This window comes from Chiloscyllium punctatum, chromosome 4 (assembly GCF_047496795.1).
Source record: "Chiloscyllium punctatum isolate Juve2018m chromosome 4, sChiPun1.3, whole genome shotgun sequence".
Taxonomy (NCBI): domain Eukaryota; kingdom Metazoa; phylum Chordata; class Chondrichthyes; order Orectolobiformes; family Hemiscylliidae; genus Chiloscyllium; species Chiloscyllium punctatum.
Window position 1 is genome coordinate 73,940,736 of NC_092742.1, and position 12,801 is coordinate 73,953,536.

General features: G+C 41.5%; 1 protein-coding gene across 8 annotated transcripts in view; it reads right to left on the reverse strand.

Moving 5' to 3' along the window:
- dph6 (diphthamine biosynthesis 6) overlaps window positions 1–11,580 on the reverse strand; it is a 321,719-nt gene extending 310,139 nt beyond the window's left edge. For 5 of the 8 annotated variants that reach the window (XM_072569026.1, XM_072569027.1, XM_072569029.1 and 2 more), the window contains exons 1-2: window positions 11,191–11,579; window positions 8,610–8,704 (exon numbers count right to left, since the gene is read on the reverse strand). In XM_072569026.1, the coding sequence (XP_072425127.1) occupies window positions 8,610–8,704; window positions 11,191–11,237 (142 nt within the window). In that variant the 5' untranslated portion in view covers window positions 11,238–11,579. Of the gene's footprint in view, window positions 1–8,609; window positions 8,705–11,190 lie in introns of all 8 variants that reach the window. The other 3 variants (XR_011960472.1, XM_072569025.1, XM_072569024.1) reach the window with 1 other exon arrangement.
- Between the last annotated feature and the right edge of the window lie 1,221 nt (window positions 11,581–12,801).

Consider the following 12,801-nt stretch of genomic DNA (forward strand, 5'->3'; position numbering starts at 1 on the left):
TTATTAATGGATTGGACACTCTGGAGGCAGGAGGCAGGAAGCATGTTTCCACTGATGGATGAGTCCAGAACCAAAGGACACAGTTTAAAAATAAGGGCATTTAGAACAGAGTTGAGGAGAAACTTCTTCACCCAGAGAGTAGTCGATGTATGGAATGCTCTATCCCAGAAGGCAGTGGAGGCCAATTCTCTGGATACTTTCAATAAAGAGATGGATAGAGCTCTTAGAGATAGTGGAATCATGGATTCTGGGGAAAAGGCAGGAACAGGATACTGATTGTGGATGATCAGCCATGATCATAATGAATGGTGGTGTTGGCTCGAAGGGCCGATTGGCCTACTCCTGCACCTATTGTCTCTTGTTTAAAGCTAGTCTCAGTTGCACTTCCCTCAACTGTCACACAAAAAAAATCAGATTCACAATCCTTTAAGAAAGGAAAACTTCCATCCTACTTAGTCTGATGGCATGTGACTCCGGATCGTCAGTAATGTTGATGACTCTTAAATGAACATCTCAGATAGTCTAACCAGCCACTCAGTTCACTTGCAATTAGGAATGGCACACAAATGTTGGTTTTAATAGTGCTTAAAGTGATAGAAGACAACGGGAATAAATCAACAAAAGATTCAATCAAAATAACTTCTACACACTAAGAGCCATCATCCTCAACACACCTTCAGGAGAGTCGTGAGTCTTATGCTTTAGTATCACATATGCACAAAGCTTGAACATTCTAATGAGGCAGTTACAAGCCTATTTACTGGATTTTGGATTTCAATCTCAGATTGAATTTAACAATTGACATAGTGCTCATTACAATGGGACCCACTATACCTTTTCTTCCACCTCCGCTTCCAAGTATAGTAACTCCTGAACTTATGCAATTTTAAACCAGAGATTCAACATTTATTGCAAAGAATTCATTACCTCAGTACTCTTAAAAGTTTAAATTTCTTTGCTGACAGATTTAAAACTTTCAACCTTTACCTTTCAACCTCGCCACATCACATCTTGCAATCTTCTTCTGACTCCTACACACATAGAGCTACCTTCTCTCCCCTAGTCCTCCTTTGCAGGCTCTTTCTTTCCCCACCATATCGCACTTTGCAGTTTCCTTCTCCCAACCTCCTTGGAGCCTGCTTCTCCTTTTCAACCATCCCTTCCTCAGCCGCTTTCTTCCTTACCAGTCTTGCAGCTTCCATCAACCCCTCTTGCATCCTTTACTGCCAGCTTTTTCCTCTCAAACCTTCTTGCAGCCATTTCCTCCTAATGTCTCAACTTTCCCAGACTTGCCAGGTAGATCTTTCACAGAGGCCCTTCTTGCCTTGACAAAGAGTGGCACTCAGCTCTGCATCTCAGACTTGTCAAGTTCTCCATCCTGGCCCAAGATGCCTCCCTCACAGTCAACACTTACCTTCCTAACTACTAGCTACTCCTTCAATCACAGGTTGGTGCTTGGTTCACTGGTGAAGAGTCTGTGATTGGAGAAGCAGCTTCTATCCATTTCCTGCCTCTTTCCTTTTGGAAGAGGAGTTGGATCTTTGCTCTGATTAGGTGCCCCAAAATACATTTTCTTTGACATTTAGCGATTTTTGAAGGTGGTCTTGTCCACACATATACGTTCAGCACTGCATTTAAGCACAATTAGAAAAAGCAGACTCCATTTCATAGCAGTTAATTTCCAATATCTGAAATTGAAAGGAAAGTGTGATGTTAAAGTGCTGGGAGGTTTGAGTGCCAGTTGGTCAGACAGGGTAGGGTGCCAGGTATGGAGAAGACAGCATGATAAAGTACAATGCCAAATGAAAAGGGGTAGGGTACCAGATGGGCCTAATGTCAAGTGGGAAGGGGTGCCAAATAGATGGGATCCATATTGGTCATAACAGTAGGAAAAATGGAGATAACAACAGGCCACGCTGAAGGACTGCACGCCATCAGGCTGAAGAGAAACAATTGAAAAGTGGAAAGAGAAGAACACCAAGTGAAAATTCCGTCAGGTTTCAATATTCACGCTGCTTCAACTTCCTGTTCTGACTGTAATTTAATTCTGTACCATCTGTGACAATTGCAATCATTTGAGAATTGGTCAAAGCAGCAAGCAGGACAGATAAAGGGGAAGCAGTAATTGAAACATATTTGGATTTTCAGAAGGCGCTTAGTTAACACTCAATAAGATAGCAGCCTGTGGTGTTCGTAATATATTAATAGAAGACAGAGAGTGGAATAAAGATCCTTTTCAGGTGGCAACCTGAAAACAGTAGAGTGCCAAAGGGATCAGTACTGGAGGCCACAATTATTTACAATATGTATTAGATGAGGAAAATGAATGTACAATAGTCAAGTTTACAGAAAAAATAAAAATAGGTGAGAAGGCAAGTGGTGAAGATGACTCAAAGAATTTGCAGAGAGATATAGATAGGTTAAGCAAGTGAGCAAACACTTGACAGAAGAAATATAATGTGGAAACATTTGAAGTTATGCATTTTGGTCAGAAGAACAGAGGAATTGTACATTATTTAAAGAGAAAAATTACAGAAAGGGATTTGAATCCTCGTGCATAAATCACAAAAAGCTAGCATACAAAGTCAGCAGATGATAGAGAAGGCTAATGGAATGTTAATCTTTATTTCAAAGGAACATGTTTTTAATCCTCTATTTCCTTCTTTAAGCTTAAATGAGTTGCAACCATCCAAATTCTCTTGATTTATTTTGAACTCTTTTCGACAGTTCCAGATGCAGAGAAATTGCACATCAGAAAATTCAACTTCCTAGACAACTCTGGAGTCTACTGTATCAAGAATTGCACACAGACCCAACATACATCTCCAGTCAATGCTCCTCCAGTGACTCTCTGGCATTTGGCTGAACATTGGTTTGATGGTCAGAATATTACCAATAGCATGGGTTTGGTTCCCACACAGGCTGAGGTTACCATGAAGGATTGTTCTTCTGGGCAGTATTTATTGCCAGTCCCTAGGTGCCCTTGGGCAGGTGGTGGTGAACTGCCTTCTTGAACCGCTACAGTTCACCTACTGTGGGATGACCCACAATGTCATTAGGGAGGGAATTCCAGGATTTTGACCCAGCAACAGTGAAGGTTCAGTGATATAGTTCCAAGTCAGAATGGTGGCAGCCTGGAGGGGATTTTGAAGGTGGTGATGTTCCCAAATACCTGTTGCCCTTGTCCTTCTTGACGGAAGTGGTTGTGGGTTTGGAAGATGCCTTGTGAGGATCTTTGATGAGTTTCTTCAGTGCATCTTGTAGACAAGACATGCTGCTGCTATTAAGCTTTGTGGTGGAGGGAGTGGATACTGGTAGATGTAGTGCCAAACAAATAGGCTCCTTTGTCCAGGATGGTGTCATGTTTCGTGAGCATTGTTGGGGACTGCACTCATCCAGAGAAGCTGGGACTGTTCATTCACACTCCTGACTTGTGTTTTGTAGCTGGTAGACAGGCTTTGGGGATTCAGGAGGTGAGTTACTTACTACAATATTCTTAGCCTTTGACCTATTTTTGTAACCTCTGTGTTTATGTGTCAAGTTCAGTTGAGTTTCGGGTCAATGATAACCCCCAGAATGTTGATAATGGGGGATTCAAAGATGGTAACATCATTGAATGTCATGGGGCTGTGGTTACATTGTATCTTGTTGGTGATGGTCATGGCCTGGCACTGTGTTGTATGAACGTTACTTGCCACTTGTCAGCCCAAGCCTTGACATTGCCCAGAGCTTGCTGCATTTGAACACAGACTGCTTCAATATCTGAGGAGTTGCGAATGGTGCTGGACATTGTGCAATCATTAGTAAACATCCCTACTTCTGACCTTATGATGAAGGGAAGATCATTGATCAAGCAGCTGAAGATGGTTGGGCCTAGGACAGTACCCAGAGGAACTCTTGCAGAGATGCCCTGGAGCTGAGTTGATTGAGCTGCAACAACCACAACCATCTTCCTATGTTTTACATACCTATGTGGTTTGCTAGGTGTTCAATAAGACACACAGATGAATGATGCATTTACCTCCCTGAAGGACATTAAACAGGTTGTGTTTGTAACTTTATGGTAACCTTTTTTTTAAAAGCTCCGTCCAAATTGCCAATTCATCATAGCAGGGCTTGAACTCATATTTGCAGGATTAATAAATCAAACCTCAGTTTTCGGCATTATGAACACTATCCAACAAATTCCTTAAAAAATACATTTCATAAAATGCATTGCTTTTAAAAATTCTTAACTTTGGAAGCTCATTAAGGCAAGGATGGGAAAAGAACTTCCACCATTACATTCAGTGTAAACTTCAAACATGTCGTGCAAATAAAGCAAAACTAAATAAAATAAAGTGTCTATAATTTTCATTAACAACCTGTGTGAACCCTAACCTTAGAAAGGGATCTGAATTATGCTGACATTTGGATAAGTACATGAATAGGAAACATTTGGAGAGATATGGGCCAGTAGCAGGCAGATAGAACCAGTTTAGTTTGGGATTATGTTCAGCATGGACTGGTTGGACCAAAGGGTCTGTTTGCATGCTGTATGACTCTATTATGTCTGCTGAGTCAAAAGATTGCAAGTTCAAACTCCACACCAAAATTTGAGCACATAAATTAACATGACTTTCCAGTTCAGTACTCGAGAATAGTTCCAAATATACAGTAATTCATGGAATTTCAATACTACTTGCTATTATTTAAAGAATAATCAAAACAGATTAAATGGTCATTCACTATATTGCTGTTGGTGGAATTCTCTCAAATTAGCTGTCAAGTTTATCTATGTAACTTATCGCACTTCAACAATAATTCAGTCAGTACTTTGAGATATGACGAGGTGTTGTATAAACACAAGGCTTTCTTTACTCTTTTTCACTACCAATTGATTTGAGTTTGCTGAAACTAATTTAATGCAGAAACTAATGGTCAGCACAAAGAGACTTCCATCACACCTAAACTGAGACAAGAGGACAGGAGGTTAATGCTGTGGACCACCTATTTATTTTTTTTGTTTTTTTAATGCTTATGCTTTCTTAAACAGGGCTTTTCTGGTCACTACAGATAAGCTTTCACGCAGCAGTTCCTGCTCCTACCTAAGGTAACTGAATTAACATGAAAAAATACCTAAAGTAGCCCACACTAATGCTCGAAATTACTGACAATAACTTCACTTCAAAATATTTACAGAAACATTTTTGGAGCTGCTTGAGCTTGTATCTCATTATTTCAATGTCAATAAACAAAAATGGAAGATTCTAACAAGAAAGGATATTAAAAAATTAAGAAAGGATATTATTAAATGTTCATTTTTCCCAAAAAAGTTCTCAAACTCTCTCTTTAAAATACTCTATCTTCCACTATAGGAACAATGAAGTGTGGTTTACCATTCTTATTTGATCTTTATATTTAGTTGGTAATTCAGACTTTGAGTTTTGCAGTAAAATGCATTTTATTAAAATATTTCATCTTGCATTCATCAGAGCAATTCACAACAATACCAATTTAAGGGAAAACTAACTTATATTGTATGAAAGGTGAATGCTGATCATTTGCTAAGTGCAGTCTGATTAGTCAAAGCATTGTAATGGAAAAGTTGCTAGATAATTATCATGATAATTATTGATGAACAAACCACTTGCAAACTAATCAGCACACTTTTGGAATGGCCTTGAAAATCTTAATTACATCCTCTGTGATAGTTTATCAGGGTCACAGTCACTCCATATCCTTCTTGGCCTATCTGCGACCTTCAACACAGAGGAGCACATCAACCAGCTGACTTCAAAAGGTTGAAGTAGTGTTAGACTTGCCTGATTTATTGAATATCAGTCAGAGAATTACCTGCAATGATTCCTATACAGTCAAAGTCACTAGACAGCACAGAAACAGACCCTTCAGTCCAAGACGAACATAATCCCCAATTAAATTAGTCCCACCTGCCTACTCCTGGCCCATATCCCTCCAAACCTTTTCTATTTGTGTACTTATCCAAATATCTTTTAAATGTAATTGTACCCAAATCACAACTTCCTCAGGAGGTTCACTGCAGAGGCAATGAAAACATTTGCCCCTCGTGTCTTTATTAAATCTTTCTCCTCTCACCTTAAAAATATCCCCTCTAATCTCGAAATCCCACAAGCTTGGGAGAAGATAACTACCATTGACATTGCTTATACCCCTCGTTGTTTATAAACTTTTATCAGGTTGCCTCTCAATCTCCAATGTGCCAGTGAAAAAAGTCCTGGCCTTTCTTTTTAGCTCAAACCTTTCACACCCAGCAACGTTCTGGTAAATCTCTCCTGAACGCTCTCCAGCTTAGTAATATCCTTCCTATAACTTCTTCCCATTCCCACACTGTGACATTTGATCAATCCCAAGGATCCCTCAGCCCCCTTCTATTTTTCATCTGCTTGCTGCCTCTTAATGGAATCTACACCGATAGCACTTACGTTTTATCTTAATCCCACCACCCTTGATTCCGTCACCATCTTTGATATGTCAAATTTCCACCTGAATGAGTATATGTTTCCACAAACTAAATACAGGGTATCATGAAAAATGAAATTGATGTCTTGGATCCCCACGACAAACACAGTACCTGACCATCTACCTACCTAGCAACTGTCTAAAACTTGCATCTGACATCAGGTTGAACTTCAGACTACAAATCTGTAAAAAATGCCTACCTCCAAAAATTATGAAGAGAAGAAGACGGCTAACTGGATTACTGTGCAGGGAGCCAGTGTGGACCTGATGGGCCAAGTGGTCTCGTTCTGTGTCATAACAGTGATTATGATTCCCACTCTACATCAACTCATCTGCTGCTGAAACTCTCAACCATATCTTTATTACTTCTAAACTTGACTATTCTGCCTTTTAAAAAGTCGAAAGAACTGTGAATGCTGTAAATCAGAAACAAAAACAGAAGTTCCTGCAAAAGTTCAGCAGGTCTGGCAGCATCTGTGAAGAGAAATCAGAATTAACATTTCAGGTCCAGTGACCCTTCCTCAGAACTGCTCACTATTCTGTAGCTGTCCTAGACAGACTTCACATTGAGTCATAAACCACAGAAACAGACCCTTCAATCCAACTAGTCCATCTTCCAATCTGCTTAAACTCATGCACATCAAAACTCTGTCATCCATACCTAAACTGACATGAAGCCTTGTTCACTCACTGGCCCTGTGCTTGCTATACTACAATGACTTTCAGTCTGACAATTTCAACATTTTAAATTTCTCGTCTGATTTCCAAAGCCTCCATGGCCAGCCCCATCCTAACTAAGCAACCTGTTGCAGGGCTATAAGCTTTAAAGATCTCGGTATTCCTCCAATTCCTTTATTTCCTCCAACTTTGGAGACCATAATTTTGCTTGCCTTGGCCCAAAGCTCCAGAGGTCTCTCCTCCTCGCCTCCCCAGAATGCACTTTAATATGTACCTAATGCATGACTAGATTAGGTTACTTACAGTGTTGACACAGGCCCTTTGACCCAACAAGTCCACACTGACCCATTCCCCTACACCTAACACTACAGTCAATTTAGCACAGCCAATTCACCTAACCTGCACATTTTTGGAGTGTGGGAGGAAACCGGGGCACCGGAGGAAACCCACGCAGACACGGGGAGAATGTGCAAACTCCACACAGACAGTTGCCTGAGGCGGGAATTGAACCCAGGTCTCTGGCGCTGTTCTTTGACTAAATCTTCAAACTTTTAGTTATCTATCCTGATATCACTGGTCATTTAGCATGAATATTTCTTTTTTTTTCTTATTAAACATCTTTCTCCTGATTCAAGACCAGTCTGCATGTGCAATTTGTAGTTTAGACCAAGGTTGAGATAAGTTAAATGGTGCCGGCAGAATCCATCAATGAGGTTGAGGAAGTATTGTTTGACATGTTGTTGATGAGTCATCCTACCTCTTTGCTTCTAATTGAAAGGAGCTGACAGAATAGTAATTCGTCACATTAGATTTGTCCTATTTTATTTGGATAAGACAGACCAGTGCAGTAACAATGCAGCTGGGAACAATTTGAAATATGGCTATTGCGTGTTGACTGCAGCAGTTCCAGGTTGAGAACATTGGGATAGATCACTACATAGGGTGGCACGGTGGCTCAGTGGTTAGCACTGCTGCCTCACAGCGCCAAGGACCTGGGTTCGATTCCAGCCTCAGGTAACTGTTTGTGTGGAGTTTGCACATTCTCCTCCAGTTTCCTCCCACAGTCCAAAGATGCACAGGTTAGACACATTAGTTAGTGGTAAATAGAGGGTAGGGCGGGTTGCTCCCCAAAGGGTCAGTGTGGACTTGTTGGGCAGAAGGGCCTGTTTCCACACTGTAGGTTCTCATAAAAACATTGTAATTCCACTTCAAGTAGAGTGATTGTACTTGTGAGCAATTCACACCACCTACAGTCTACATTTTCAAACTTTATCCAGTAAGGACATTAACAATAGGCCTTGCAATGGATTCACACACTCCAGTCTATTTGCTCGGAGAATACGACATACAAAGTTGTGAAGCATATACATTGATCTTCTATGGCAAGCTCGAAAGTACAGGCAATATGGGGAAAAAAAAGGGTGAATATTGTATAGATAGGAAAGGCTTACCTTTGTGTTGAGCAGGTCTTAAATTAGCTAATGCCACCACTTCATGTCCAGCTGCTATACACTGCATCATATTGTAACAGCTGTCCTTTCCACCACTACAAAGAGAAAATTAAAATCTATTTATTTTCTGTAAGAAAAGCCCATAGGCACTTCTTTACCATTATCTCTACACATTCAATTATAAATGAAAGCATTTCAGCTCAGATTAAACAAAACATGACTTTAGCTCAATCCCTTGCCAAATACTTATAAGCTAATACAAACGTCAGTATCCACAATTAGTATTTATACAATGCCTTTAATGAATTTATAAAGATTTCAAGGCACTTTAGTAAAGTATCATTTGATAAAAAATAACACTAGGCCAAACAATGTAGCGTTAGGAGGGGTTACTAACAGTGAATTAAATGCTCAAGGGATATAGAATAATTTGGAAAAGGAACTCCAGAGTCAAAAGCTCAAAAACAATAGTCATTCAGAGTGTCATAGAGATATAGTGCATGGAAACAGACCATTTGGTCCAACTCGTCCATGCCTAAATAATCTAGTCCTACTTGCCAGCATTTAGCCCATATCCCGCTAAACCCTTCCTATTCATGTACCCATCTAAATGCCTGTTAAATGTTGTAATTGTACCAGACTCCACCACTTTACCTTTGACAATTCATGCCAAACACACACCATCCTCTGTGTGAAAAAGTTACCCCTTAGGTCCCTTTTAAATCTTTTATCTCTCACCTAAGACCTATGCCCTCTCACTTTGGACTCCCCCACCCCAGGGAAAAGACCTTGTCAATTTACCCTATCCATGCCCCTCATGATTTTATAAACCTCTCCAAGGTCACCCCTTAGCCTCCCACACTCCAGGGAAAATAGCCCTAAACTGTTCAGCTTCTCCCTGTAGCTCAAACCCTCCAACCCTGGCAAGATCCTTGTAAATCTTTTCTGAACCCTTTCAAATTTCGTAACATCCTTCCATTAGGAGGGAGACCATGACTGAACATAGAATTTGTGCGACAAAGAAATTTTCAGGTTGTTTAAAAGGGCACAGTTGAAGTCATCGTTGGGCCAAAGAGATAGAAAAGGGGACACCATGGGGAGAGGTGAACATGAGGATTGGAGTTTTAAATTTGAATCAGAAGGATACTGGGATCTAACAGTAACCAACAAGCACAGAGGTGATTGATGAGAAAAACAGCAGAGGGGCAACTCGGTCAGGTTGGAGGATGGAGCTCAGGATAGCAACAACAGAATTGGAATTGTCAACTGAAAATGCTAAAGCTATGGTTAAGATTTCAACAGACTGTTTGGGCAAGGTTTCAGAAATAGATGGGGTTAAGCACAGGTAGTAATTATGGTATAGTTGAAAGTATGCAGTCTTTATGATGAAATGCATGCAGGTTTGTAAGCTCATCTCCAAAGGATCAAAGTGGATACCAAGACAACAAACAATTAAAACCCAAGGCAGTGGTTAGCAAAACGGTTGGAACTGGTGGTAAAGGAATAGTTTGTGACAGGGATCAAAGACTTTCATCTTCTCAATGTTTATCTGGAGGAAATTGAGCTTCATTGAGAACCAGATGTGTACAGTTTGACAATGGAGAAATTAGAGGGGTGGAGTTGAGTTATTTGAGCACACATGGAAACTGATTCTATGTTTGCTATGATGTCACCCCCATGTTCAGCACATGTGAGGAAGAGGATAAATCAAGAGGAGGTTCTTGGTGTACCCTAGAGGTCATGGTACCAATCTAGGAACAGAACTCATCACTGGTAATATTCTGAATGTAACAGGATTAGCAAAAGTAAAGATCATTCCAATGAATTGGATAGCAAAAACTTAGAAGCAAAAATTACAGTGACCAACATGTGAAGTGTCAAAAAGTTAAGACAGATGAGAAGTAATAATCCTCCACAGAGGATGCCATTTTTAACTTTAATTGCAGCTGTATCAGTAGTGCCAAAGGAAGAAACTTTATCGGATATTCAGCTATGAGAAAGGTGGACAGGAGCTGGAAAAGAAGAAACACCTTCAAGAAGGGGAATGACAGATTGGAGATGGAGTGATGCTTTGCAAGAACTAAAGTGGACTGAGATATGAGGACAATGGTTCTGAAACGGAGGCAAACATTGCTTGAAAAGAGGGTTCTAATTGCAATAATTGGCTGACATGCAGGCTACAAGGAGAAACCGCGTGAACAGCAAGTTTCATGGGAATAGGGTCAAAAGCTGTCGTGATGGAAGACCAGAGAAATTTTTAAAATGACACTTTGTTTAAGAAATGCAAACTAGATGATCTCAAGCTTCTTAGCAAGAAGCCCATGAGCTCATTACACTTGTAGAAGACAACATTTGGGACAATGGAGGGATATAGTTTTGAAGGAAAGGGTTACATTCCAGAACTAAATTTTGGAATAATGAGTGATTTTTGACAGACCGATTGAGCCCAACATTGCTTGATGTGATCCAGCCAGCCAGGTATGGCAATGAGTATGCAGATAGTTAATTCCACAAAATAGGAACACGAGGCAACAGCATTTTAGTTCTAAGAACAACTATTGCTGTTTTGGAGGTAATTTACCTTATTAAAGCAACTACTTTCATTTTGTTCAGATGGGAGTAAATCATGTGGGGTTTTCAAGATCAGTGAGAAATTCAAGCTCTGTCTGAGTGTCTACCTAATCTAGAAGCCTCACCGACCCAGTCTGCTCCTAGTTTCCCTCTATTGCTCACCTTTCCTATCTATCCATCCTCTTTTTCTTCCAGCTATTCCCTCTCTTCCTGGCCCCTTCTCCTCTTTCCCCCTCCTCCTTAACTTTCTGTGCCTTTTGTTTCCCTCTAACTTTTTCCACTTTCTTTTTTCTCCTTCCTTCCCGTTCGCACTCTCTCCCTTTTGTTTCCCCTCTCTCTCTCCCTTTCCCCTTCTCTCTCCCTCCTTTTCTATCCTCTTCTTTCTCTCTCTCCCCCTCCCTATCCCCTTCTCTCTCTCCCTCCCTATCCCCTTCTCTCTCTCTTTCCACTTCTCTCTCTCCCTCTTTCCCCTCTCTCTCTCTCTCTCCCTCCCTATCCCCTTCTCTCCCTCCCTGTCCCCTTCTCTCCCTCCCTGTCCCCTTCTCTCTCTCCCTGTCCCCTTCTCTCTCTCCCTGTCCCCTTCTCTCTCTCTCTCCCTCCCTATCCCCTTTTCTTTTTCTCTCTCTCTCTCCCTCCCTATCCCCCCTCTCTCCCTCCCTATCCCCTCTCTCTCCCTCCCTATCCTCTCTCTCTCCCTCCCTATCCTCTCTCTCTCCCTCCCTATCCTCTCTCTCTCCCTATCCCCCCCCCCCCCCCCCCTCTCTCTCTCTCTCTCTCTCTCTCTCTCTCTCTCTCTTCCCCTTCCCCTTTTTTTCTCGCTATCTCGGTATAGTTTTGGGGGAAACACGCTGACTCGGTCCTCAGTGCCAGGACCCCGATTGTTTGCTGCCCCTGCGGCGCCTGATTGAAACCAGCTGCCGGAATTCTCCCGGCGGCTCCAGGAAACCCGCCGCCAAAACTCCCAGCAGGAAAAGAAAAAGCAGCGGCAACGACTTTCTCGATGCAACTTTTAATCTGAGAAACTAGAGATGTGGGCAAGGAAGTAGTCGACTATTTGCTTAAAGGGGAATATCATCAATTTAAATTTGGCCAAACAAAAAAAAATCAGAAGGGGAAATGAAATTGGCGAGCACTCAGAAATAGAATGGCAATACTACATTTACTATTACGGTGACGTTCAAGACATGTGTCTATAATATAACCTTACACATAGTGGCTTAATGGCATTTATCCTTAATGACCCCATCATTCATCCTGCAGATATTTCAGCTGGACTGCAGATCAGAGTCAAAACGTGTGGTGCTGGAAAAGGACAGCTAGTCAGGCAGCATCTGAGGCACAATAAGAGTCAACGTTTGGAGCATAAGCTCTTCATCAGGAATGCTCAAGGGGTCTGAGAGATAAATGAGGGGACGGAGCTGAGAGGAAGGTAGCTGGGAATGTAGAGGGTGGAGCAGACAGGCGGGAAGGAAGATGGACAGGTAGGACAGTTCAAGAGGGTGGTGCCGAATTGGAGGATTGGATCTGGGATAAGGTGGGGGAAGGGGAAATGAGAAAACTAGTGAAATCGATGTTGATGCCTTGTGGTTGGAGGGTCCCAAGGCGGAAGATGAGGCGGCCT